We start from the raw sequence: 25,591 nt of genomic DNA, 5'->3' as shown, positions 1-25,591 counted from the left end.
CCCTGTCTTCCTGTCCCAGGTCATTGTTTTGTAACTTCATGGTCTCGGTCATGGGGCTGGATAGGTGAGGGAGTAGAGGTGATGATTCTATTAAACATAGTTCCAAACCAGACAGAACTACACTATAGTATTTAGGGAAGTTTACCTTGCTGGCAAAAAGGGTAAAGCAAACCCCTGTGATTCCCAGAAAGGTAATGGAAGGGGAAAGAGACGTGGGATGGAGATGGGCACACAGATGCTCCTGGTCATAATTAGGGATGAGAAATGCTGATGCAGAAGCTGAGCGATCACAGGAGAATTTGCTAAAACCAAGGGCATTTGACCTCACAGGAAGTATGTGCATTCCAAGACCCTCCCCTGTGCCTCTTGGAAGGGGTGGGAGGTGAGGAACATTTCTGGGTAGAACAAGGCTGTGACATTTTTTTTCCAAATCAGGAAACGGAGGTCCAGAGCCTGAGAGTGAGAGATCCACTTACATGACAACACACGATAAGAGACATTCGTCCCGAACACTTTTGTCCATTTGAGATTAAATTGAAAAGAGTAAACGATGCCTATCTTTTCACTCAGGGATCTCAGAATATTTCGTACACATGAATTTGTTATCGGTCTACCAACAGAAAGCTTCTCCCCCTTGACCCAGGCTGCTGGGAAGGAAATAGGTGTTCTTACGTCTACCCAATAGTTGTTTTTTTATTATTGTTTCTTTTACTGTGGTAAGATACACATCGCATAGAATTCGCCATCTTGACGTTTAAGTGTTCAGTAGCATTAAGTGCATTCTCATTGCACGGCAACCGTCTCCACCATCCTTCTCCAGAATGCTTTTCTTCTTCCCAAACTGAAACTCCGGACCCATTAAACACCAACTCTCCATTCCCTTTCCCTCAGCCCCTGGCAACCCCTTTCTACTTTCCGCCTCTATGAATTTGACCATTCTAGATCTCGTATAAGTGGAATCACGCAACATTTGTCTTTTTCTGACCGGCTTATTTCACGTAGCGTAATGTTTTCAAGGTTCATCCATGTGCTAGTTTGGGTCAGAATTTCCCTCCTTCTTAAGGCTGAATGATATTCAATTGTATGTATATCCCACATTTTATTTATCCATTCATCTGTCCATGGACACTTGGGTTGCTTCTACCTTTGGGCTATTGTGAACAATATTGCTGTGAACATTGGTGTACAAGTTCAAGTCCCTGCTTTTCATTCTTTGGGGGTAGCTACCCAGAAGTAGAATGACCAGATCATACGGTAAATTCTAAGTTTAACTTTTTGTAACTTTTTGAGGATCTGCCAAACTGCCCAATAGGTTTTTTGCATAACGCCGACAGAACGTGCCGGGAAGACTACCCTACCCGAAGCCCCCCACCCATTCTCCCCCAGCACAGTGTAAGTACACACAGGGGTCCTGAGAGGTGGTGGAGCTCCTGTCTCTAGAAGCAGTGAGGGAGCTATTGCAGCTGCGTCAATCAGCACCTCTCCTGGAGTCCAGTGGCCACAAGGGGACAGACCTCAGTTGTTTGTGGTCCCCGAGACCATCCATCGCTAGGATACAGTCATCTCTAGATAGGTCACATTGCCGTCTGATTTGTTCTCCAGGCAGAAGCCCCCGCCCCATGACTTTCTTTTTTCACCTCTTCCTGTGGTCGGAATTCCCTCACTCAGCTAATTAGCACGCCTGGCACTGTAGCGTAAGACTTTAATCAGCGTTGGGTGTTTCAGTTAATTGTGTGGCTCTGCATCTGGAGTGGTTTGTGTTCCAGGGTCAGGAGAGGAGCCGGCTTTGCTTGGTGTAAGGCGTGGGTGGAGGATCTAGGTATCTGGGGAGAGAGAATCACAGCGCCAAGGTGGCTCCGTATCCATCTGGCCACCTGTGCAGCTTACCAGCAAGGTGTGGACGGTAAGCAGAGCCATTCGGGTAAAGAATTGCACCCAGATAAGTGATGGGCTGAATCTAATTTTCAAAAGTGATTTAAAGTGTCAGGCAAATTTCTGATGCTTTCCAGAATTACACGCGGGATGGGGAGTGAGGCAAAGCAATGATGTACATTGGGAGATTTGGGGTCAGTCTGGGCGAGCGTGGCCGTGCCGGAGAATACTGTCTGATGGTGGGACTTTGGAAATTTCCCTGGGCCTGGTTTTCTTTGGGAAAGTCCTGGAAAGGTGAAGGGGTGGGTGGCACTCAGCTTTCAAATGATGGTAACCCTTCTACATGGACTGTCAGAATCCTGGCGGTTTCCCGGTTTTAGCATCCATGCTTTGAAAAGAATGGAGAAAACCTAGATAAATTTCAGAAGAGTAATAAAAAATGACTGAACGTGCAGATAGAAAGAGCCTATAAGAAAAGGTGAAAGGAAGTTGGGTAGCATAATAACTTCCCAGGACTTATGTCCCTGTCCAGCAGGGATCCACCCTGATGAAAAGCAAAGCGAAGTAGGTTTTACCAACTGTAGGTGGTGAAAGCCCTGAATGAGTCTAGGAAGCTGGGCCAAGGGGAAGCAGTGAATGGTTTAGGGGCAGACATCCCAGTTCAGGGAGGAAATGATGTGATCAAGGTAATAAGGGAGAAAAGCTCTTCCAGGCGTTAAACTCCTGACCAAGCTCACGAGGCCTCGGAAGAGCAGTTTGGGATGACGAGGGGGAGAGGTAAAGCGGCAACGCAAGGAGGAATGGGGATTAATGACAAAGATGACAGTAAGAGTGAACTGTCACTTGCAATGTGCTTGACCATTTACAAGGCTGTTTCAAACCTCTTGGGTCATCTGTGCTTTGGGAAACTCTGTGAATTAAGGGGGATTTTTATCTCCACGTTGAAAGATGAGAAAAAATGGGACTCAGAGACAATAGGATCTCATTGCCAGTAAATGGTGAAGTCAGAATTTGAACCCAGCTCTGCAGGCTCCTACTCTGTTTCCAACCAAATGAAAATGACTCTTGTTTAAAATCGAGAGACGAAGGACTTTACAATTCCAGGTATTGGCATTATTAAATGCCAGTTGCAAGATATTTTTGGAAATCTGAATGCAAAGGCTTTGGAGAAGATCTGGTTCAGCAAGCAGCTGGCTCTTCTTGTGTTGTACACCCCAGAACCCCATGGCACGGCCGTCGGAGACAGATTATGGAACATATCAGTGGGAGAAACCAGGGAGGATATTAAGTTCAGACCAAGAAAATGCTTTTGCTTGAACAAGCCATGATTTCCTCTTTAAGCCTGTGCAAAATATGGAGTGCTAGACAAGCAGCCGGAACATATGAAAACATTATTATGTACTTATGTTACCAACTTTCATCATCTTTGGCCCCTTTTATTACTTTTTTCAGCTCTAGGCATCAAGTTTTGAAAGATTTTTGCCTACTAAACAAACTGTATTTATTAAGTAATAATATATGTCCTATTTTTAGTATGGGAAATACATCACAGAGTATGCAAACCAACAGAAGACAGCAACAATCCAATTTTCATTAGGCTTTTGGAAATATTGAAAGTAACTGTGGACCTCGTTACCACTCATGAATTCCTAGGAGTCCAGCTACTTTGGGCACCATTATTTATATGCTCACATGACCAGTGTGTCTATGCCCATTTAAGGGGTAGGGAAGGCAATTAAAGAGGCAACAGGAGGAGGGTCAGTTCCTGACTGTGTGTAGAGTCGGTGGGGGGGGGGGGGTAATCTGCAAGAGTCTGATTGTCAGGACCAATTACAAAAACTGGAAGGTGGTATGTCGGCAGAGCCAAGGCATGGCCCAGGCTGATTGCATGAGCAGTAATAAAAGGAAAGATAAAATTCCAAATGTGCAAAAAGACATCTGAGAATGTGGAGAAAGGGCCACCAAGGCCAAGGGCAAAGTTATAGGAACAGGAGCAGGAAGCTAAAAGGTACCTTGGAAAAAGTAAAAAAAAAAGGTGGTCATTAAGATCACTCGATGGGCACTTGAGAAAACAGAAAAGATATATAAAGGGAAGAAGAAAATTAAGGTGGAAAGGAAAAAGGAATCATGTGGGATTTGAAAATAATAATTAATTCTTAATTAATTCCAAAAGAGAGCTTCGAGACTAATTGAGCAGACTCTGGTGCCAGTTCGCCCGTGCACGAGTTACACGTAGCCTCCGCCAAGTGGTACATAATTTGATGGAGGCAGACCAGGAAGCAGCAGGGAAAACGCGGCCTCTGCATTTGCTCGTGAAGCACAGAGGCTCGGCCAGGTCAGCGTGATGTATGCTTCTTCGTGTCTACTGTCTGATGGCAAGAAATTAAAAAGGACGACCAGCTCAAACTCTCTTAGCTCAAGCTGAAAGGTTAGCTAAGAAGTCCTCCATCGAGATAAAAAGGTATCCCGAATGGAAAAGAATGATTACAAAAAAAAACCCAAAACCTTTTGTGAAGAAGAAACTGGCAAAAGTGGAGAAGAAAGACCAAGGCTATAGGAAGAAAATTAAAATTCCATTTGATCCTGTGTAGCGTTATTAAGTACCTCCTACGTCTCAGGCCCTGAGAAATCATGTCAAAAGACTGACATCAGGGCAAAGCTACGTTGGAGGGGGCCTCCCTGGTGGCGCAGTGGTTGGGAGTCCGCCTGCTGATGCAGGGGACACGGGTTCGTGCCCCGGTCCGGGAGGATCCCACATGCCGCGGAGCGGCTGAGCCTGCGCGTCCGGAGCCTGTGCTCCGCAACGGGAGAGGCCGCAACAGTGAGAGGCCCGCGTACCGCAAAGGGAAGAAAGAGAAAGGAAAAAAAAAAAAAAAAGCTACATTGGAGAACAAAGAAATTCAAAAGAGCTTTAGGAGTATGCAGGAAATGGAAGCATTTGGGCTAAACAGAAATGTCATGTGGAACATTTTACATTAACAAGCTGCTGGTGAAAGCTAAGATAAAGTTCTGGGGTTGGAGAGGAAGCCTCTAGTCATGAAAAGAGTGCGGGTAGGAAGAGAAATAGCAACAGCTGCTCTTTGAAAGCACCAGAGTGAACAACTTTATGAGCCAGTTGGCCAACATTATGAGAAAGAGAGAGCAAGCAAGTGTCCCCTACGGAGCGAGTGGATTACACCTTGTTAACGAGAGAGACAAGCGTCTTGGACTCGGGTTCAGCGCTCTCTGGAACCACAAAAAGATTGAAACCTGAAGGAGAAGTTCTGGGAAGGGGCAAAACACCTTAAGGCAAAAGAGAAACAAGAACAGAGAAAGAAGCAGCATTTGAGTTTATTACATTGATAAGAGATAAATATGTGATGAATGGCACATTTGTAGAGATAGTTGGGGGTTGGGGTGGTGGGAGAATTTAAATGTACATGTTATAAATATCTCTGATAACAATGTGATATGCATTCTGTGGAGTCTATTCCCAGGGACTTCTAAGAAAGTAACAGTTGGTTGTCTCCCCACAATGCTTATGGGCCACCTGCTCAAATACGATCCCTTTCGGTTCTGGGGCTCTAGGCCCCTTCCTGCTTCTACACGGTTTCAGGCGATACACCTGATAGGATGGCATGACTTCTTGGTGAACTACTGGGTGTTCTGCAAAATCTTGACCACTGTCTCCCGTGTGGTCTTGTCCTAGCTCACCAGAGTCCCTGTGGAGTCCTGTGGTCAGTATCGGAGCTGCGGCGAGTGCCTTGGCTCAGGCGATCCCCACTGTGGCTGGTGTGTGCTCCACAACACGTGAGTACTGCTGGGCAGCTTCCTCCTGCCTCCCCCTCCCCCTCCCCCGGGAGTTCTCTCTGTCCTCGTCTTCTTCTCTATCACCACTCTCCTACTGTTTGACCTCTCCCTTCTCTCCCTCTCTTTTCTTACTCTTCCTTCTATATATCCTTTGTAAATCTATGTATCCTTTGTAAATGTATCCTTTGTAAATCTTATCTCCCTTCTTTTGTTTATCTTTTGTCAATCTTATCTCCCTTCTTTTGTTCTGACTTCCCTTTAAATTGTCAACTTCCCATAAAAATATATGGAAATGTCAGCATGGGAATGATGAAGGGTCAGGATATGGGAATCACCCTGGATCATTACACACTGGAGGTCTGGAGGGAGATCTCTGGACATTTCTGGTTGCACTTTGACTGTAGACTGTAGACTGACATTCCAGGGCTAGACAGCAGGAAAAAGGCATTGGACTCCTTTCTTTTTTTTTTTAATTTTTTTTAATATGTATTTATTTATCTGGACAGGAGGGTCTTAGTTGTGGCACATGGGATCCTGACCAGGGATCAAGCCCGGGGCCCCTGCATTGGGAGCACAGAGTCTTAGTCACTGGACCACCAGGGAAATCCCTGGACTCTTTTCTCCAGGCTCACATGGGCCACTAAATCACGTGTGTGATGTCTACTGTCCAGTTAGTGATTTAACAGCCACTGAACAGACTTCAGTATCCCCCCAGAACCTTCTGGTATTTGAGGGGTAGGTTCAAGTGCGTAGCACCTAAGAACCCTCCTCCGCAGCCCTAACACTCATCTGGCTGTCAGAGCACCCTGGGCCCGGGGTCACTAGACCAATGTTTGAAACCCTGGTCCAAGTGTTGGCCGATCCCCCTGTGTGGCTCTTCCTTGCGGGCTCCATTTTACTCTCTAGAAGTGGGAAGAAGGCAATGGTATACAGTGGAGACAAATGGTAGTCTGATAAATGAACTGAGGGGTAGAAGTAGGGTACAGACAACCCCCCAGGTGTGAGGGGAGAACAGAAAGCCTTTCTTAGGGGAGCCGAAGACCCTTGGCATTGCTGACTGGAGAAGCCAACAGCAGTTGGGCCCCACCCACTCTGTGGAGTTTGGCCCCAGCCAAGCTATGGCTGCGGGAACCCCAGGCTTCTGGTTAACACTTGAAACTTGACAGGCTGTGAGTTGGACACAACTATTATAAACTAAAAAGAAGGACTTAAGATTTCTTACTAAGAGCCTGAACTGTATGTGACCAATGGCATTTACCGGTCATTTCCTGCCTCACGCCACCCCAGGAGTGCCTCTGAAAGTTAGACATGCCCTCTTCAATTCTAACACAACCTCTCCAAGGCCCCAGGATGGGCACCCTCCCCTCTCTAGGTGACAGTCTCAGGCATAATGAGACCTAGAGTTCACTAAGGAAAGGTTTGAAATCCCTCGGTTATGCTGTGACGGGAAAAAACGGAGACCCATCAACCTACCCTGAAAAGCAAGTAACTTAGAGATGACCAGAAACTGGGTACAGCAGTGTACCCAAAGCTGTGTATCGTAACAGAGAGCAGTGGCGCCTAAGACTGGCCGCCATACAAGAGGATGGAAGAGATTGCATTCAGAATCCAGGTCAGCTCTGATCAACCCAGAGGAGTTGCCCCGATGATACTCTGCAAGGCAGAGGGGAAGTCGTTTTCTTTGTCCCACACAGTGAGCCCTCAGAAAGGGACTGTGCTCCAGATCCATTGCTTCCTTGGGGGCCTTAGGCCAGCTGGCTTTCAGCTTGGCTAAGGATGGCTCAGCTGCTCCTGGCGTGAGGCTCTCACACCTGGCATCATTTAAGGGCAATCAGAAAAGCTGGCCCCCCTCTGACACTCTATGCCTGTGGGACCCAAAGGCCGGTCTCTGTGTCAGCTTTGATCCTGCCTGGTGACGTCGGCCAGCCCCACATAGCACTGAGCCCTGTGAAAAGCAGGGTCCCTGAGGCTCTGAGACGGCGGCAGGGGCGCTGTGGGTACGCCCACCTCCCCTCCCCAGAGCTGAGCTAAACAAGAATGACAGGAGGAGGTACCAGAGATTACTTCCTGCGTGGCCTCAGTTTCCCCTCAGTAACATGACACCTGCCTCCTGTCAGGCAGCAGAAAACAGGGGTGGACTGGGGTCAAGGTGAGGTGTGGGCGGTTCACAAAGGAAGCCGTCAGCCTGCACTGGGAAGCCAGCCTCTCTACTCTCAGCGTGGCCTAAAGAAAACAGTCATGGACGTGAACTCTGGGCATCTGCCACCAAGTCCAAATTCCACATTCCCCAGCTGTGCAGCCACCTGAGCCAGCACCGCAGCTCCAAGGTGCTCTGCCAGCTCAAGTGTGGTTCTCTGCGACCTTGAGCCTCCTGGTGGTGGGATGGGCCTGGTGCTGGGGGCTGTGCTGACATAAAGCCCAACTCCCCCAGGAGGATTCAGCTCACGAGCGCCCTAGGCCAAGGCTGCCCGCCCACAGTGACACTCTGTACATCCATCCTCCCTCCCGGAGTTAATGGCCAGGAGAACCCCCTGGCCCACGTGGCCAGGTGAAGAAGAGTAGATGCCTGGATCTGCTAAGATGCTTGTAGTCAGGATATAATGTTTAATTTATATGGAGGGAGATAAACTGATGCTCAGTGTACAGTTTGGAAAGTTTTGATAAATGCAAAACCCAGGTAATCCACACCCCCTTCAAGATGTACAATATATCTTCATCCAGAAAGTACTCTCATGCCCCTTCCTAATTCTTCCCAATGGGCCTTTCTTTTCCTTTTGTGCTTAAGTTCAAGGCAAAGCCAGACATTGCTTCTCCTGTATGTCCGGTTTGCACCCCTTTTCATTTGAAACAGATGCCAACAGGACTTTCATGGCTGAGACTGATGCCTGAGGATGTGGGCCCAGCAGGAAGGAGGGCAGGCAGAGGCTGTGTGGGAAGGATGAGGGTGGCCAGAGAGCCTGCAGATGCTCCCCCTGGGGCTCCTGAGCCTACTAGGAAGGGAGGGAGGTGAAAAGTGCAGGGGGTTTCATCACTTTGGAGGAGCACCATGCCCACACACACCCCCTGTGCCAGGCACTATGCTAGGCTCAGGGCATACAAAGGGCCTGCATTAGACCTTCTGCCCAGAAGCAAGTTCTTGGGAACCAGACCTCTGGTCCAGGGATGGGGTGAGGGTTGCAGTCTGTGCTAAGCATGCTTGTCAGGTCCACGCCGCGGACAAGACCCTGTGCTACGTGCTACAGGGCCCAGCCAGCCTGCCCCAGGAAAACTGTGCAAAAGAGCATCAGAAACAGGGTTCCTTGTGGTGTCAAGATACATCCATTTTCTGTCACTTCTGCCAACTTTTCCCATGGTTGTAAGAAGTGAGAGGGTGGGGAATTTTGTGGGAAGAGAATGACAGCAGAAGCTCTGTGTGTGTGTGTGTGTGTGTGTGTGTGTGTGTGTGTGTGTGTGTGTGTGTGGACAGAGAGAGGACAGAAACAGAGACAGAGCAACAGGAGGAGAGAGAGAGCATGCATGCAGCTCAAGATGGGGCCCCAACCAACAGGTGGCTCAGGTGGCTGAAAGGGCTGTTTGTACCAGCAAGGGCACAGGTGGGTTGCAGACTGAAGGGGCTTAAGAAATGCTCATGTAATTGAAACCCTCCCTCCTGTTACTCACCCTCAGTTGTCCTGAGCACAGGCTTGCCAACCCAGTAGCACGGAGGGTCACCCCTGTTGCCCTCTCTTTCAGCCCCGGGCCCCAGCCCACAGGCTTGCTGGCTTCTAATGGTAATGACAGCTTCAACAAACTGTTTATTTGTCCATCACCTTGAGCCTTTGTTTGCAGGGCCTCCACCCCATTGGGCCTGAGCCTATTCTGACTTGGGTGAAAGAAAGGAAAGGCTGCAGTGCCCCCACAGCCCTGAAGCCCAGCTTTCACCTGTCCTGGGCCTGGAAAGAGCCCTCCAACCCCCAGGTCCCCAGCCCCCTCTCCCTCTTCCCCTCCCGTGCCCAGGCCAAGAAGCCCATCAGTCACAGCAGGTAACGGGATCCCCCACAGACCTAGTCCCATCGATCGGCCCAGACGTTACCTTTCTTCAGCAGGGTCATCAGCGTCACTCCTGGGAGGCTCATGTAACTCAGGACATTGACAGGCGGAAGATAAGATCAGCTTTTATAAAGTCCTTCCCTCCCCCCTGGGACCCCTCCTCTTTGCAGATTTCTTCTCTTGGAAGGATGTCCTCCCTGGATGGCTTGGCATGGGTCACTGTTCAGGACTCACTTCATATAGTTTCTGCCAAGATGGAGAGAAGGAAAGGAGAGGAGAGGAGAAACATGCTGCTGCCTACACAGAAGGGATGGGTTAAAACTAAGAACCTGTCTGTGGACAGACCCAGTCTGGGCTCAGTTTCCTGCCATAAAATGGCAGTGAAGAGCCATCTTACAGCAACGCCTTGAAAATTAAGGGAGGGATGTGCAGGCAGCCCCCCGGGGGACTAGCTCTGACTTCAGTGGCTGTGTAAGCAGAGGCTATGGGTCAGACCCAGGACCTCCTCCGTGGTCCCTGTCCTGCCGCTGTCCTCCCCGGGACTGGAGGGCTGTGATGGGGTGGCTGGGAGAAACCCACCGCTGGGAAGTCTTCCTTCCCAGACAGTCTTCAGCAGCCATGGTGTGGCTGTCCAGCGGCCACCTGGGAAAGGGCAGAGAGAGAAGTTTGTTCCACAGTCACACTAAATGTCCCCTTAATCAAGTCCAAACTGATTCCAAAATGCCAGTCCTTTTGTGCTGCTTCTTAGCGTATCCCATAGCCTGGTTTTATGTTTATTTTAATTTTTTAACCTGTATCCAAGGGCTACTGAATACTCACCCGCTAAGTCAATGATCTCTCCTTGGGCTCTTTGCAGGACGTCTACACAGTCGTGAGGAATTGTTCAGATCCACTTCTGCCCAGCAAACTCTTTGCAGTCTATGCTGTGGCCTTCCCTGACTCTTCGTGAAAAATTTATCAGCCTCTGGTCCAGAGGAAAGAGTCCCAGATGAGATCCTAGTGTATTTGAATTTTTCTCGCCCCAGCTCAATAGATACAGAACCAATCCACAGGGGATTGGTTCCAGGACCCACAGCGGGTACCGAAATCCATGAATGTCAGATCCCCTAGTTGGCCCTCTGTATCTGTGGTTCCACATCCTAGAGTCACGGTACTGAAAGGCCTCACCTGGTCCGTGCCCTTCATATAAGAAACCCCTTACACACCATGTGCCTAGAAGGCCTCCCTTTACTATCCAGTCTGCCTTCCTCCAAGCTACACATGCCACCTGCCCATTTCTGGGGGCATTCCTGAAGAGGGCAAGGGTAACAATGTTAGGAAACCCAGTCTCTTCCCTCGTCAGGGTTCCCAGATGTGGAGACAGTGATCAGAGAGCCCCCGTGATCTCCAACTTGAATAAGGTTCCTCTTACCTTTTCTGTAAAGGGCATTTAGGGAGCCCTACCCCATTTGTTTCCAATCTCCTCATGTTCTAAACACAGATTCCCCAAATATTGCACTTCAAGCACAGGCCATGACCAACGTGGAGTGTTAAGGATGGGGGATCACCCACAGGGAGAAGCAAGGAGCCAGTTCTGATATCCGAGGCTGGTAGACCCACACTACCTGGAGGGCCTGGAGAGACGAACCAGCGGTGGTTTCCCCCATCTCCACTGCGGTTTGGAGGCTCGCCCAGGCCGGACTCACAGAGAGCCCCACTTCCAAATGGAAATTTGCTTGCCCAGCCAGCAGCGCTGGGAGTTAATATTTCCATCACTGTATTTAGGAATTAATTTCTAGAGAACTTAATCACCACCTCTTTCCCTCTCCCTCACCCCCTTCCTTTCTCCATTCCTCTCCCTTCTAATTTTCCACTTGGCTGGGAATTCTCCAGCAGTGAAAGTTCAGGCTTAGGGGAGGCGGTGGTAGCTGCTTCTTTAGAGAAGATAATCTCATTGGAACCACTGACTTGAATAATAACCCCTCCAGGGGCCAGGACCTTTGTCCCCAAGGGCTTTTAGCACCTCTGAACTGGAGCTGGAGGACCAACTGCAGAGAAAGTGGAGGGAGAAGGGGAGGGAAGAAGAGCCTAGGGGGGCCAGACTCCAGTTCTGGGGCCCGGGCTGTGTTCCTGGAGCCTGCTTCCTGCTGGCCACCTGCAGGTCTGCGATTCCTGGGGGTGGCAATGGTGCTGGCAGGGATGACTGTCTGGAAACTCAAAGCCATATAGCATGCACTATTTGAGTCCTGCCTGGAAGATGGATGAAGCAGGGTCTTCCGCCATGTCCAAGGTGTCCCCACAGTGGATTGCAAGGACGTGCTTTCGGAAGTACCTGGAGCCCCTTTGAAGGAAACATCTAAGCCCCCCCCGACCCAGGGGTCATGAATTAACCCTTTGCATGTTCCCTAGCTCTTGCCTGACCTAATGGAAAATCATAGTCCCAGAAGAGCAGGAGGCCATTCCCCTGACAGACCCTTTAAGAACTCAGAAGGAATCCATTCTTCCCCTACATTTTCCTATCACTTCGAAGGTCAGTTGTCTGTGCTTTTGAACATTTGTAGCTTCCGCCCTCTTGGGCCCTGAGGGATAGTAGAAATGTCAAAACACCCCTGACACTGACCTTAAACTTGACTTTCCACGAAGGGAGCTGAGTTCTCAGTACCCTTTGACAGCTAGGAAGAAAGCAGAGCTACAGCCCAGACTACTCTTTTTTTCCTCTTTGCTCCCTCCTGCCATCTGGGGCTCCCCCTCCGTCATTAAGAGGAAAAGTGCTGCAGCCATGCTGTCTTTTCATCTTTGATTTGCCCTGTGGTCCAGTCTGGGAGGAGATCTGTGCTTCTACATCAGCTGCAGTTTCGGGGGGTTGGATGGGAAAGCAGAGGAGGGATGGGGTAATGCTAGGTGTTATGGAGGGCTTATTATGTATGAGCTATGCTCTGTTCTAAATGCTTTACTTGCATCATCTTTTAACCCTCACGATAACCCTATTAGGTAGGTACTATTTTGTCCCCATTTTATAGATGAGAAAACTGAGGCAGCAAAGAGGTTAAGTTAATTTGCCCAAGATTACACAGTTAGATGGGATGTTTAAAATTGTAAGCCACGGGTGGCTTCCCTGGTAAGACCTAAATCTGCGGGAGATGACACCTGTTTAGTTGTGGGCTCTCGGGAGCCATGGAAAGATGCAGCCTCATGAACTCTGGGAGCAGCAAACCATGCAGATAGACCTTGTCTTGAGATCCCTCAACCAAGTTCCTTTGTACCTCCTGCAAGAGAGAAGGAGTTGCCTCTTTTCTATCTGGACTCTATTTGGTAACTTCAGGTGATGTTTGGGCTGAAAGCAGCTTCATTTTTCCTCTCTGCATAATTTAATCAAAGACGTTTTTCAGATCTACTGATTGCTCTTGGAAATAGGAACTTCAAAGTTGGGGAGTCAGTGAATAATTGAAGTCTGTACCAGCTCTCTGGGTCTGCTGTTAATGGGAGTAATAACACTATTAATAGTGATGTCAGTGCAGACACCCTGGAAAAGTCCATAACATTAGCTTAATGGCCGGAGGTAATGAAGTCCTCGCAGAGGAGCTAGCCTGGTAAATTAACTTCCCAGACTTTTAGGCAGATGCCCTTGTTGTCATGGGTCTGCTAGAACAGCCTGGGGGTGCCTTGGAGACAACCACACTCACATCTGACCTTTCACCCTTGGGATGAGATTCCTGGACGGATCCTGGAGAATTCACAAGTCTCAGTAATATTCAAAGTGTTTCCAGTGGCAGGCAAAAACGGCGATTAGCATAGAGAATAAGATTGAGAGGACATTTTTAAATTGCCCTAAGCACAGAAGGGGACATCAGGATGGCAAGGAAAATGGGTTTAGTCTAGAAGCTTCAGGGAGGTAGAGCGCAGTGGGTGAGAGTGGAGGCTCCAGAGTCCATCTGCGTTCACACAGGCTTCCTCTGACTAGCTGATGACCTTGACCAAGTGACTCACTGCTCTCTGTGGTTTCCTGATCTGTAAGGTGGGGTTTAAAATGGTTACCTACCTCCCATCGTCTCTGGGAGAGCTCAGTGACATAAACTGTAAGCCCCTTATCACAGTGCCCAATAAGAGCTCAATGACTAGTAGCCATGATTATTTTATTCAGAATTGTTTTATTTCTGCATTACACATCCACTTTACTCCAAGGTCATCCTTTCTGTCCATATCTCCCCTTTCTTCCTTCAGTCCACGCCTTCAGTGATTTCTCAGCTAAATTCTCCTCTCAGACCCTCCACTATTAGGCCGTCCCTCCCACCGAGGCCAAGATGCAGTCTCACGAACTCCGGGAGCAGCAAACCACGCAGATAGACCTTGTCCTGAGATCCCTCAACCAAGTTCCTTTGTACCCACTGCAAGAGAGAAGGAGTTGCCTCTTTTCTACCTGGACTCTGTTTGGTAACTCCAGGTGATGTGGATGGCATACTTCCTTCCCCGTGGCTGGGAGGAGAGGCCCCCGCAGGTTTCCTCTGTGCCTTGAGAGTCACCCCGAGAGCAGCTCAGGGTATCCAGGTGCCCCGCTCCCCTCACCTTTTACCCTACCCCTCACCCGTCTGCTTCTTGAGACAGAGGTTCCCTTCCATATCCCTGGCTGTTCCCTTCCCTACTCAGCTCCTTGCCCGGTGCTTCCTCCGCTCCTGCAACAGCCCCTGACATCCTCCCTTCTCGGCAGAGTCTCTCCTCTTTAACCAAAAGAGATCAGCACTCAGGAGGGATTTCCCTGCAGTCCCATCTTACCTCAACATGTCCCTCTGAGGACCCTGCTTTCCCTCACTGCCACCCCACAGCAGAATCAGTAGCCCAGAGGTTCCAAATCATGGCCACTCAGAGCAGCTCCATGTTCACCAGGCTTATCCAGCTTGGGTTAAATACTGTTTCCTGAAAGTCAAATACCTCCGAGCAGTCAACTCCCACTGGAAGGCAGGGCAAGCCCTGGCCCCGGCTGAGAGCTTAAGTGCCTTCCCCTATGTGTGATGTGTGCATTTGGGGGACCACCCTGACTTTTACGGGCATCTTTCACAAGCCTCCATCAGTTACGACCGTAAGATCCCAGGTCACCTGGATGTGATCCACTGATGACAAGGCACACTTTGAACAATAATAGGACACGGACACTAGGCAGTAGCGAACCTTCTACAGCAGTGATGCTGGGCCATGGAGCTGGGATTCGGATCCAGTGCAGCCTGGCTTCAGAGCGTGCTCTGAACTTCTACCCTCGGCAACTCTGATCCCTCCTCCCCTCCCTCCTGCCCACCTATGTTTACCTTCTGTCTGCTGGGCAGGAGATATGCAGGGGATTCCAGAGTAGGTCAGGCATAGTTTCTTCTTTTGAGAAGTTCACACTTGGTAGGAGAGGGCTGCGCTTAGCCTAATAATTGTCATATAGTCTAAGAAGTTCTAGACGGTGGGAAACACCAAAGTGCTCTTAACGTTGCCCGGGGTGGGAGTGGGTTGGTGGGAAGAGGGACCCACGGCAGATGCATTATAGTTGAACCATGTCTAGAGGGACAGGTAGAAGTTGGAATGGGGAAAAATGTGGCGAGAGGGCAGTGCAGACAGAGGAGCTGGCATGCACAAAGCCGAGGAAATCGGAAAGAAGAGATACGTGGAGAGAACGGTCTCGGTTTGCGAAGGGGGGAGCTGAGGCTGAGTGGGGAGGGGGAATAGACAGGACTTCCAGCTCTTTCTGTGAATGAGGAGGCCCTGAGGGCACTCTGGGGTGACTCTCAGGGTTTCGCATGTGACAACCAGTGATTGGAATTACCTTCTTCTTCCAGTTTGGGCTTGATGGGGGAGGACCAGGCTGGAGGAAGGAAACTAGGTTAGTCCTGGGCATGCTCAGTTCGGACATGTCCTAGGAGCCGCTGGTAATGCCTGACCTCCGCGCCGGCCCCTCCCTGGACCAGCGGTCTCCTCCTGAGTCCCTGATCCGTCGCTCTGTCATTCCCAGGTGCACCCGGAAGGAGCGCTGTGAGCGGTCCAGAGAGCCCCGCAGGTTCGCCTCTGAGATGAAGCAGTGCGTCCGGCTGACCGTCCATCCCAGCAACATCTCCGTCTCTCAGTACAATGTCCTGGTAAGGCCGTGGGACCGGGATCCATGGATGTCGGAAGAGCCTCCTCCCCGCCCAAAAGGGCCTCAGCCCAACACCCCTCAGGAGAGCTGTGCCTAGCTGGCCAGCAAGGCCGCTCCAGAGCAGGGCAGGGGTGTTAAAGAATGTGTCCCCGGGGATGGAAGATGGGGACGTTTGCAGGACTATCGGGGAAGAGGCTTTACGCGCAAGGGGTAGAAAGACAGGGAAAACTGACACCAGAAATGACTGGAAGTGTGACCAAGAGGGGGAAAGTGTTGGGAGCCCTAGCCTTGTCTTTGAGATGGGAAAGATGTACGTGCAGAGGGAGAAAAGGGGGCGGTGGCGCCCACGTTCTTGCTGGGCACCTGCTGGTTGGTGTTGCCATTTTCCAAAGTTGGGGATAACGGAGGGGAGCCTGACCAGCAGTTCCTCGGGGCCTCAGTCCTGCCCAGGGCCTCTCTCCACCTACAGATCCCCTAAATGTTCTGTTTCCTGGGGCCAAATCCATTCAGATGCTTATTTCTTTTGTCTCTGTCTCTTACCATCCCACCACCTTCTCTGTCCTCTCCTGTCGTAAACTGGGTCTCTTCTGTATGTCAATATTGCCTCACGCTTTTCTTTCTTCTCTTTCTCTCTGATCTCTCTTGCTCTCCCTCTTTCTTCCTTTATTCCATACCTTCTTTCTCCCATGTCTCTCTCCTCCTCTCTCTCCCCCTGCCTGGCTGTTCACAGCTGGTCCTGGAGACGTACAATGTCCCAGAGCTGTCAGCTGGTGTCAGCTGCACCTTCGAGGACCTGTCAGAGATGGACGGGCTGGTGGTAGGCAGTCAGATCCAGTGCCACTCCCCAGCAGCCAAGGAGGTGCCCCGGATCATCACGGAGAACGGTGAGTGGTCCCCAGGGGCAAAGCGGGGTGGCAAGTCCTTCCTCCCGCCGCCTGGATGATGAGAACTCAGGACAGACACGCGGGATCGAGGGAGCGTACAGGAGGGGAGGGTCAGAGGAAGCGGCGTGCATTGGTAGGGGTGTCACAGGAAGAGGGGGATGGAGTGTCCCTCCGCTGCCTTTGGAATTGAAACCAGGTGAGCATCCAGGAGTCAACCTCACCCTGGGTGGGGAGCGGTGCCAAGAGGGCGGGAGAGGGAAAGGCCAGCACAGTGGCAGAGTGTGCCGGTCAAGTTCAGAGGTCATGCTGGAGCATGAGAGGGCCGGCATGGAGGGGCACGGGAGGAGGGATGGGTTGCAGGGGTCATCTGCTTCCTTACCCCCTGCCTGCACTGCTGGGTCTCTGACCCTGAACCGTTGCCCCCCCCCACCCCCGCCCCACCTCCCCGGAGCTTCCTGTTGCTGGCCGGCTGCCACGAGAAGGACGAGGTGGACAGAGGCCCAGCGCTGAGAGGGACAGGCCTGCCTGGGCAGCCTGATTCCATGTCGGCCCTCCCATTTGGGCTTGTCACATTTGTTCCGAGCTGATTGATTAATGAGCCTCTCAGGGAAGGCACAGAACAAGGGGCCTGGGGTCAGGGCTGTGAATTAAACATGGGCCCCAGCTCCTCCGTGGTGCCAGCCGAGGATTCCAGGGCTGTCTGCCCGAATGGAGCCCGCCAGACGAGGGGGCGTCCGCACAGGGTCTTTCCTTGCAGAGATGGGGAACGAGCTCGTGAGTGCTCACACACCCACGTGTAAAACCTCTGGCATGATTTGTGGCAGCGTTGCCAAGAGTCTGCGTGTTTCTCCTGGTAGCTAATCAGTGTGTGTATTTGTAATTCTGTGAGGGCTGCATGGACATCATGTATGTGAATGCACATTTGAATACCTGTCAGCGTGTGTGTGTGTGTGTGTGTGTGTGTGTGCGTGCGCGCGTGTAGACAGGAAAGGACCTGGTGAGCGAATGAGAGGTGGGTGCCGGGAATACAGTGTGGAAGGAGAAATAGACCAGAATCACCCTCTGCAGCTGTTCTCGGGGTTGTCCTGGGACCGGGCCCGACTGAATCCGAATCCGGTTAGAGCTGAGCACACCCCCTGGAGAGGGGGCTCCCCTTTGCCAGGGTGCATTACTCTCAGTGGGACCTGACACGGGGCAGTGGCCGTCCCCCACCCCACCTCCACCTCATGGCTGGCTCCGCCCACAGGGGACCACCATGTCGTCCAGCTGCAGCTCAAGTCGAAGGAGACAGGCATGACCTTTGCCAGCACCAGCTTTGTCTTCTACAACTGCAGCGTCCACAATTCGTAAGTGCCCCTCCAGCCTCACTCAGCTCCCTGTTTCTGGGGTCAAAGTTCATCCAAAGATAGAAGATCCCACCACTTTCCCAAGGACTTACCATCTAGAGGCCCTGTAAGGCGACCTCCTTCACCCCCAGAAGAAGAGAGACTCCCTTCTCTGGCACCCACAGGGTTAATGGGAAGAGGCTAGAACGGGCAGCGTGATAACCTGTGGGCTGGGGAACTCCAAGTCCCTAGCCCTTACATCTTCTCTGGCGTAAGTCTGCTGACGTGATTCACTTTCCACCATCTGTTGAGGAGGGGGCTGCTTATTACCTGGAGAACAGAGCGGCCAGCACCCCAGGTGAGAAGAGGGGTCTGGGGAGGGAGAGAAGGCCCCACGTGTGTCCAGGCAGTGGTCCAACAAGTCACCTGAATGAACGCTCAGCTCTGCACAGTCCCCTGCAGGCTGGGTCGGGACTCAGGCTGGCCACGGTCAGAGGCGGGCTTCAGCCTGGGGTGGGCTTCTAGCTCTGGCTCCGGCTCCAGCTCTGGCTCTGTTTGACTGAAGCCTCCACTTCCCAGGGGAAGCCACGGGCAACGGAGGCTTGGGCTCTAGAGTCAGACCAGCTAGGAAAAGTAACCCTTCTGTGCCCCGGTATCTTCTGTAAATGAGGAAATAGTAGTCCTCCTGCTGGGGCGTCACCCAGATATTTAACAGCTGACGTGGCGAGGGCACGGTCCCCTCGGCTGGGACATCGCTGCTTGCCGCCTGCTCGTCAGCCCTGCTCAGCCCGCAGGATGGCTGCGAGGGCTAGAAGAGCTATTACAAAGAGAGCGCTTAGAGCCATGTCTGGCCGACTGTTTAGGCAACTGTACATTTTACTGTTACTGTATTATGATTTCCTCTCCAAAGTGATGGGCCTGGATAATACTGAGAAGGTACAAACCTGTCTTTCACCATAGAAACCTTTCTTCAACCAAAATTAGGTGTGAAAGCCCAATATACAAAATAGACGGAAGCAGGAGATGGTTGGGGGTCGAGGAGACCTGGAACCCCTCGGTCTAGGAACCCCACGCATCTCACAGTCTCCAGAGAAGCTCCACGGAACCCCCAGGGTTCCATAGAGCACAGTCTGAAAGCCATAGAACGTGATCTCAGAAAGCTTTGCTTGCTTTAATATAATGTTCTGTTTTCTTCTCCTTATAGGACAAGCTAGTTCACATAACCATAGATATTTGGGACTCTAGGCTGGTGGGCTCTGTCTGGTTATGACAGCTGTGAGTCCAGAGCTGTGGCTCTCTTGGGCACCCCAAGTAAGAGGCAGCCAGTCCTCCCAGCCAAACTGCTTCGACATTGGAATTCTCTTCCTGCTTCTTCCCACAGAGCTTGCCATGTCTTTACCACGTGGTGACCTAATCCCTCACTCCCCTTTTGCCCCTCTAAGAAAGTAGGATAGGTAGATGAAACCATATTTGAAGTTTCCATTCAGTCCGTAAAATGATTTTAAGCATCCTGTATGCACGACAGTGTGTTACTCATTAAACAAGGAGGATCAAACATTAATAAGATGCAAAGACACGACCTCTACCCACCAAGGATCATGGCCCGGTGGACCAGTGGATGAACAGGACAATGAATAAGTAAAATATAATACAACAAGACCAGTACTGTTCCAGAGACAGAAACAAGAGGGTGAATAGGATGAGGGCCCCAATGAGACCAACTCTCCGTTGGTCAAAGAAGGAAGAGGAGGTGATGAGGTAGAGGAAATGTTACTCCAGGTAGAAGGACAGCATGGGGAGAGCCTGGCCTGTTCTTGGCTGAAGCTCCAGACACACGTGGGGACAGTGGATCTAGACACCACAGAGGCCTTGGCCTGGATGGCAAGGCACTTGGGTTCGACCCTTTGGAAGAAGGGAACCATGTTGGGTTTGAAACAGGAAGTAGCTTTTATAAAGTTGCCTGTGTTTCCTGGGAATGGTGAATGGACGTAGGGTTGCCAACTCTGCCCATCACACTGAGGGGGTAGCCTCAAGACTTTCCTCTGCAAAGGTGTGTGCATGTGGGTCCTTGTCAGCAGAGGCCCTGGAGTCCATTTGAATTAAAAGTCAATTTCACCATTAGTCCTAACTCTTACGGGTTCTCTGGATGAGCCCCTCTACTCCAGACTTCATTGTTTCCCGATTCAGCAAAGGAGGGCGCCGTCCTATAAAAATGGAGGTGGTTGATGAGGCTCTTGGGGGGTCGGGGTTGTCAGCTGCCTGAGTGAAGGCGGAGGCCAGAGACTCTTGGCTTCCTGAGGACTTGGAGAGAAAAGGGATGGATTTTTCCAAGATCTCCTCTTCCTGAGTGTTTGAAGGTGGTTTCTACTACTATGAAAACGTGTTTTGCTCGGCCCTAGAGTCCTGGGCTTTCTGCTTTGGGTTCATGCAGGTTCTCTGATGTGTGCCTCTTCCTCCTCTGTGCCCAGGTGCCTGTCCTGCGTGGAGAGCCCATACCGCTGCCACTGGTGTAAATACCGGCATGTCTGCACCCATGACCCCAAGACTTGCTCCTTCCAGGAAGGCCGGGTGAGGCTGCCTGAGGTAGGTCCCGCAGCCAGAGCCGTGAGTGCTGCTTGCCGTGAGCGTGGGACACGCAGGCAGGTCTTCCCTTAAGAAGAGAAAACAAAGGCAAATCCCGCAGGACCACCCCCTTGCTCCCCAGCCCCGACTCTTAAGGGACCGCTTCACGAAAGCAGTAAACAAGCAAAGCTCTGAGCTCTGGGTCAGTCCTGGGGGTTCAGTTACCAGACAGAGGTGCATTCCAGGTCACTCCGTCCAGCAGGACCCTCTACACACCAGGTGAGTTCCAGAACAATCCCAGAGAGGGGTGTGTGTGTGTGTGTGTGTGTGTGTGTGTGTGTGTGTCCTAGAAATAATTGTAAGTACACAGAAGGACTGTGTACAGACTGCTCAGCGGTCCCTCAGAGCACTGTCGACAGAGCAGAACTGAGATCAAAGAAGTCAAGTTGAGTAAAAGGGAGAGAAAGATAAGAATGAGAGGGTGGCCACTAACCTGAGGGTGGTTTTCAAAGTGTGGTCCCCAGATCAACAGCAGCAGCGTCTTCATCACCTGGGACCTTGTCAGAGAGGCAAAATCTCCCTCTCCAGCAGCTGGGTGACCCCTCGGGGCTGCGGTCAGCACTGTGCAGTTCTGCTGCACAGACCAGTCTGCAAATCACTGACACAGAGTCGGGCTCCGTGGCTAAGACACTGTTTCTGTTCCGTCCTGATCTTTAGTCTTATCCTTGAAAACTCTTCATCACCATAATAGAAATACTCTATGCCTATGTTGTTTCCTCTCTGAGATTGTAAGTTTGTGGGCAAAGGCCTCAAGGATAATGGGTGTAAACACATTTTGGAAAAGTCTGCTGTTGTTCAAACATTATGGTGCTTGTGTGACTCCAACCGTTGGGCCAGTAGTTCTGAACAGAGTGGTTTAGAATGCTGTTGCTGAGAATAGGAAGATAGAGAGGTGATCTATCTATATCTATATCTATATCTATATCTGTATCGTGTTGGTTAGACCCCACTGAATGCAAGGACAGGGCACTCTCTCAGCCAACGCTGGACTCAGACTCCAACATCTCTCCTACCCCCAAGTCTTGGGTGTACCTTCCAGCCCCCTTCACACAGCCCCACAGGTGCCATGAGCATGTGGCAAAGCCATAGCTGTGAGAGCAGGGAACTGTCCAGGTGCAGAAAGCATAAGGGCTGTTAGGGGGACTGGATGGGGCATGGTGAGAACAGAGAGGCCCACCCCCAGACTCCCACCCCACTAGGAACCCTAACTTAGGCCAAACCCTTAATGGCAGGAGGGAAGCTGTCTTGTCTCTGAAAGGGAGGAGCGAAGGACACCTCACCACCAGCATCTGCTGCGTTGAGTTCTCCTCCCCCAGGAAAAGACTGAAGTGTGTCTGGCGATGAGAAATTTCCAGCGCCGGATCCCACTTTCCCAAGCGCTGGTGGCTGAGCAGGAGTTCTCGGGGTAGAATGGGCAGAGCAATCCTTTGCGGAGGGAAAGACAAGGAATGGTGAGGTTGTCAAGGGGAAAGAACGCTCCCAGTTGGGTAGGGGGGACAAGAGGGGCAAAAAAGACAGAAAAAGCAGAAATTTGAGAACCTCATTGAAGGTAATTAAATGATTAGGAGCCTTTGAAATCCACCAGATCCCTCAGGTGTCTCTGCTTTCCTTTTATTCCTGGGCCTCTCCACACAGGAAATCCCTGCTAGATACACCAGCCTGGAAAGCTGGAGAGAGCCTGAGAACCTCTTTCTTTCTGCTCCCATCAAGTCACTTGTAGGTTTCAGACCAGAACAAGAAGAGGCTATGGAAGTCTCTAGACACAGGCCCTCTGCCTCTGCGATGGGGTCTGTCTATGGCTGGGAACGGCTGCTCTGGATTCGTAATCCGAAAAAGAGACCCAGACCTAGATTATCCCTTCATAGGGAAAGGGAGAAAAGGGGTTATGTCTTGGCTTTAAGTAGGAATGTGAATCTAATTTTTAATGTGTCAATTCTCTGCTTCTTTTTTTTTTAACTAAGACAAAGTGGAGCTAAAGCTAATAGGACAGACAGGGGTCTGACAGCCAAGGGGCACACCTTGGCATGAAGACCCTGATGAAAGGCTGTACATTCTCGGGACTTCCCTGGTGGTCCAGCAGTTGAGACTTCACGCCGCCAGTGCAGGGGGCCTGGGTTCAGTCCCTGGTTGGGGAGCTAGATCCTGCAAGCATGCTGCAACTGAGAGCCCACGTGCGCAACTGAAAGATCCTAAGAGCCCACACGCGCAACTGAAAGATCCCGCGTGCCCCAACTAAGACCTGGCGCAGCCAGACAAATTAATAAATAAAATATTTTTTAAAAAAGAAATTTAAAAGAAGCCTATCCATTCTCCTCAATCCTGGGCCTTTGTCTTGGGGTGCAGGGTCAGAAGCAGAAGAAGGGCTGGTTGACCCACCCAACCAGGGGCTAAGAGCCCAGGAAGCACCTCTTCTTATGTTGTTCAGAAACCTACAAGTAACTTGACGGCAGTGGAGACAAAGAGGTTCTCAGGCTCTCTCCAGCTTTCCAGGCTGGTGTATGTGGCAGGGATTTCCTGTGTGGAGAGGCCCGAGAATAAATGAAAACAGAGACAATTGAGCTCTCTGGTGGATCTCAAAGGGCCCTAATCATTTAATGACCTTGAAGGAGGTTTTCAAATTTCTGCCTTTTCTGTCTTGTTTGCCCCTCTTGTCCCAACTTTCTTTCTTTTAAATATGTAAAAGCAGCTGGCATCTGCTGCTCAGAAAGAGGAAAAAAACCTAGAAAAGAATAAAACAATAGCCCACCACGTTTCCCAGTGCAATTCAGGGATCTCCATAAAAGAATAATGTCTTCAGGTGCCCAGACTGCAAGCCAGGTACAGCACCCATGTGCACCTGGTGGTGGCAGAGGTCACGGGGGATTCACAGAACCTCAGAGGGTGTGGTGCCAGGGTCCCCAGAAGAGGAAGAAGACTGGAGGAACGTGACGGATGGAGGGACGTGAAGAAGGACAAACCCACCGCTGTGGCCCACCGCCAACTCTTTCCATTTTACATGAGCCCTTTTCCCGGGAGCCTGGCGAGCCATCACAGTGACAGGTATCTTGGAATCGCCGTGCCTCCCGTATCACTTCACTGAATGGAATTAACTTCGGCTTCTCTTTTTCTTGGATGCTTATTTATTCTAAGAGAAGGAAGTCTTTTTTTTTTTTTTTTTTTTTTTTTTTTGCGGTACGCGGGCCCCTCACTGTTGTGGCCTCTCCCGTTGCGGAGCACAGGCTCCAGACGCGCAGGCTCAGCGGCCATGGCTCACAGGCCCAGCCGCTCCACAGCATGTGGGATCCTCCTGGACCAGGGCACGAACCTGCGTCCCCTGCATCGGCAGGCGGACTCTCAACCACCGCGCCACCAGGGAAGCCCGAGAAGGAAGTCTTAAGGCTGTACTCCTGGTCCACAGTTGGAGGCTGCATTCTACCCAGCTCAATAATGGACCATTTTGAATATAACACAGAGGAGAGGCCAGAGTCGACCACCTCATGATGGTTGTTGTAGCAGCGTCTTCCTGGAGATAAGGGGAAAAGAAGTAAATAAATATTTGTGGACTGTTGGCTGAGGCCAGCCATTGCAGGTCAGCAGAAGAAGGTCATATTGTCCTCAGAGCTTAAAAAAAAAGCCCCGGCTGCTAACAGAAATATAATGATCTTTTTTTAATGTCGTTGCTTTGTTGTCTATATTTTTGTTTCTGGGAAGAGCTGGTAACAGGAATAAGGGGTAACGAAGAAAATTACACCTCTGAAAGGTGACTTTGTAGAAGCCCCAGGCACAAGCGTCCCCTCTCCACGCCAGGGGAAGAGCTTATTCATGGCATGATACTCTGTAGCACTGTTACAGGTCACCTCTCATCCTACGTTACCCACTTCTTGAACATTTCCCATATGCGGGGCATTGTGGGAGGTTTAAAGGTGTGTAAGAGATCTGTAGATCTGTATTTAGAGACGTGTAAAATGGGACCATTGGTCCACATGATTGCTGAAGTTCTGCAATTATCAGTGGAAATAATCTGGAGAGCACCAAAGAGAAATCCACGCCCAAGAAGTGGTCCTACTGGGTGAGTGTCCAAGTATGGCCTAGGTCTCCCAGTTCTGCCCAATAGGGGGGCTCACACAGCCTCAGGCCTGGAGCTCCCCTGGACTTCCAGACCCAGACTCACCCTGGGAATGAAGGGGAGACCCAGGCCCAGCGGTTCTCTGGAAGTCCCTAGGTTTTCATTTGCTTTCAACCTTTGAGTGTGGGGATGCAGACAGAGGCCTTTTGTTAGCCAAGAGGGAGGCTGCCAGGTGGCCCTTCAACTCCCCAGCAGCATCCTGTATCCCTAGGAAGGCTTTCATCCGGGCGTCTTCCAGTTTCAGCACTGGCTTTGTTGACTATCACCAGGCATGTTGAATTACCTCTTTTTTTTCCCCTGAACAAAGAGTGCATTCAGGTGAAGTTATTGGTCTGGAACAGAGAACTGGTCAATCACTGTTGTTATTATATTAATGGCAAGTATTCTCGAGTAATTACAATTATTAGAAATAGAACGCCCAATAACATATGTTGTTTATGGTCACTAGATTCCAGTTACAAAGAATGATTTTGTTTCAACTAATGATGACATTGTGATAACAGCCCTGGGTCTTTAGATCTGCTGCCAGATCCCGGGTACCAAAGAGAAGAGGGAGAGAAAGACGAGGGGAGGCTGAAGTGGGACCACAGAGTCCTTTCAGTCCTGTTCTCCCAGTATCAGCCGAGACTCCTGGCTTCCCACTGGAATGGACTTTCACCGGGGCAGCCGTGAACAGGGCCACGCTCTCACCTGCACCAGGCGGGAGGGACCACTGGTCCCCCAGTGGCTTTGGAATCCCCAGGCTCCTCTGCTGGGTGACCTGAGCCCCCCATCAGGCCCACGCACTTCATAACAGTGATCCTTGGCGAACAAAGGCGAACTTCCACGGAAAAGCCAATCCACTGAGAAGAATTTATCCTCGCTGGATTATTTTGCTGTT

The 25,591-nt window shown here is 50.7% G+C and overlaps 1 protein-coding gene across 5 annotated transcripts in view; it reads left to right on the top strand.

The window, feature by feature from the left end:
- Positions 1–25,591, top strand: part of PLXNA4 (plexin A4) — a 606,963-nt gene that overhangs the window by 501,733 nt on the left and 79,639 nt on the right. For 4 of the 5 annotated variants that reach the window (XM_082846557.1, XM_082846560.1, XM_082846559.1 and 1 more), the window contains 5 exons: positions 5,561–5,661; positions 15,653–15,776; positions 16,506–16,659; positions 17,906–18,005; positions 20,453–20,567. In XM_082846557.1, the coding sequence (XP_082702683.1) occupies positions 5,561–5,661; positions 15,653–15,776; positions 16,506–16,659; positions 17,906–18,005; positions 20,453–20,567 (594 nt within the window). The remainder of the gene's footprint in view (positions 1–5,560; positions 5,662–15,652; positions 15,777–16,505; positions 16,660–17,905; positions 18,006–20,452; positions 20,568–25,591) is intronic. The other variant, XM_082846558.1, reaches the window with a different exon arrangement.

This window comes from Leucopleurus acutus, assembly GCF_964270905.1.
Source record: "Leucopleurus acutus genome assembly, chromosome: 9".
Lineage (NCBI taxonomy): Eukaryota > Metazoa > Chordata > Mammalia > Artiodactyla > Delphinidae > Leucopleurus > Leucopleurus acutus.
Note: the sequence above shows the minus strand (reverse complement) of the source record. Positions and strands in the feature narration are given on the sequence as shown.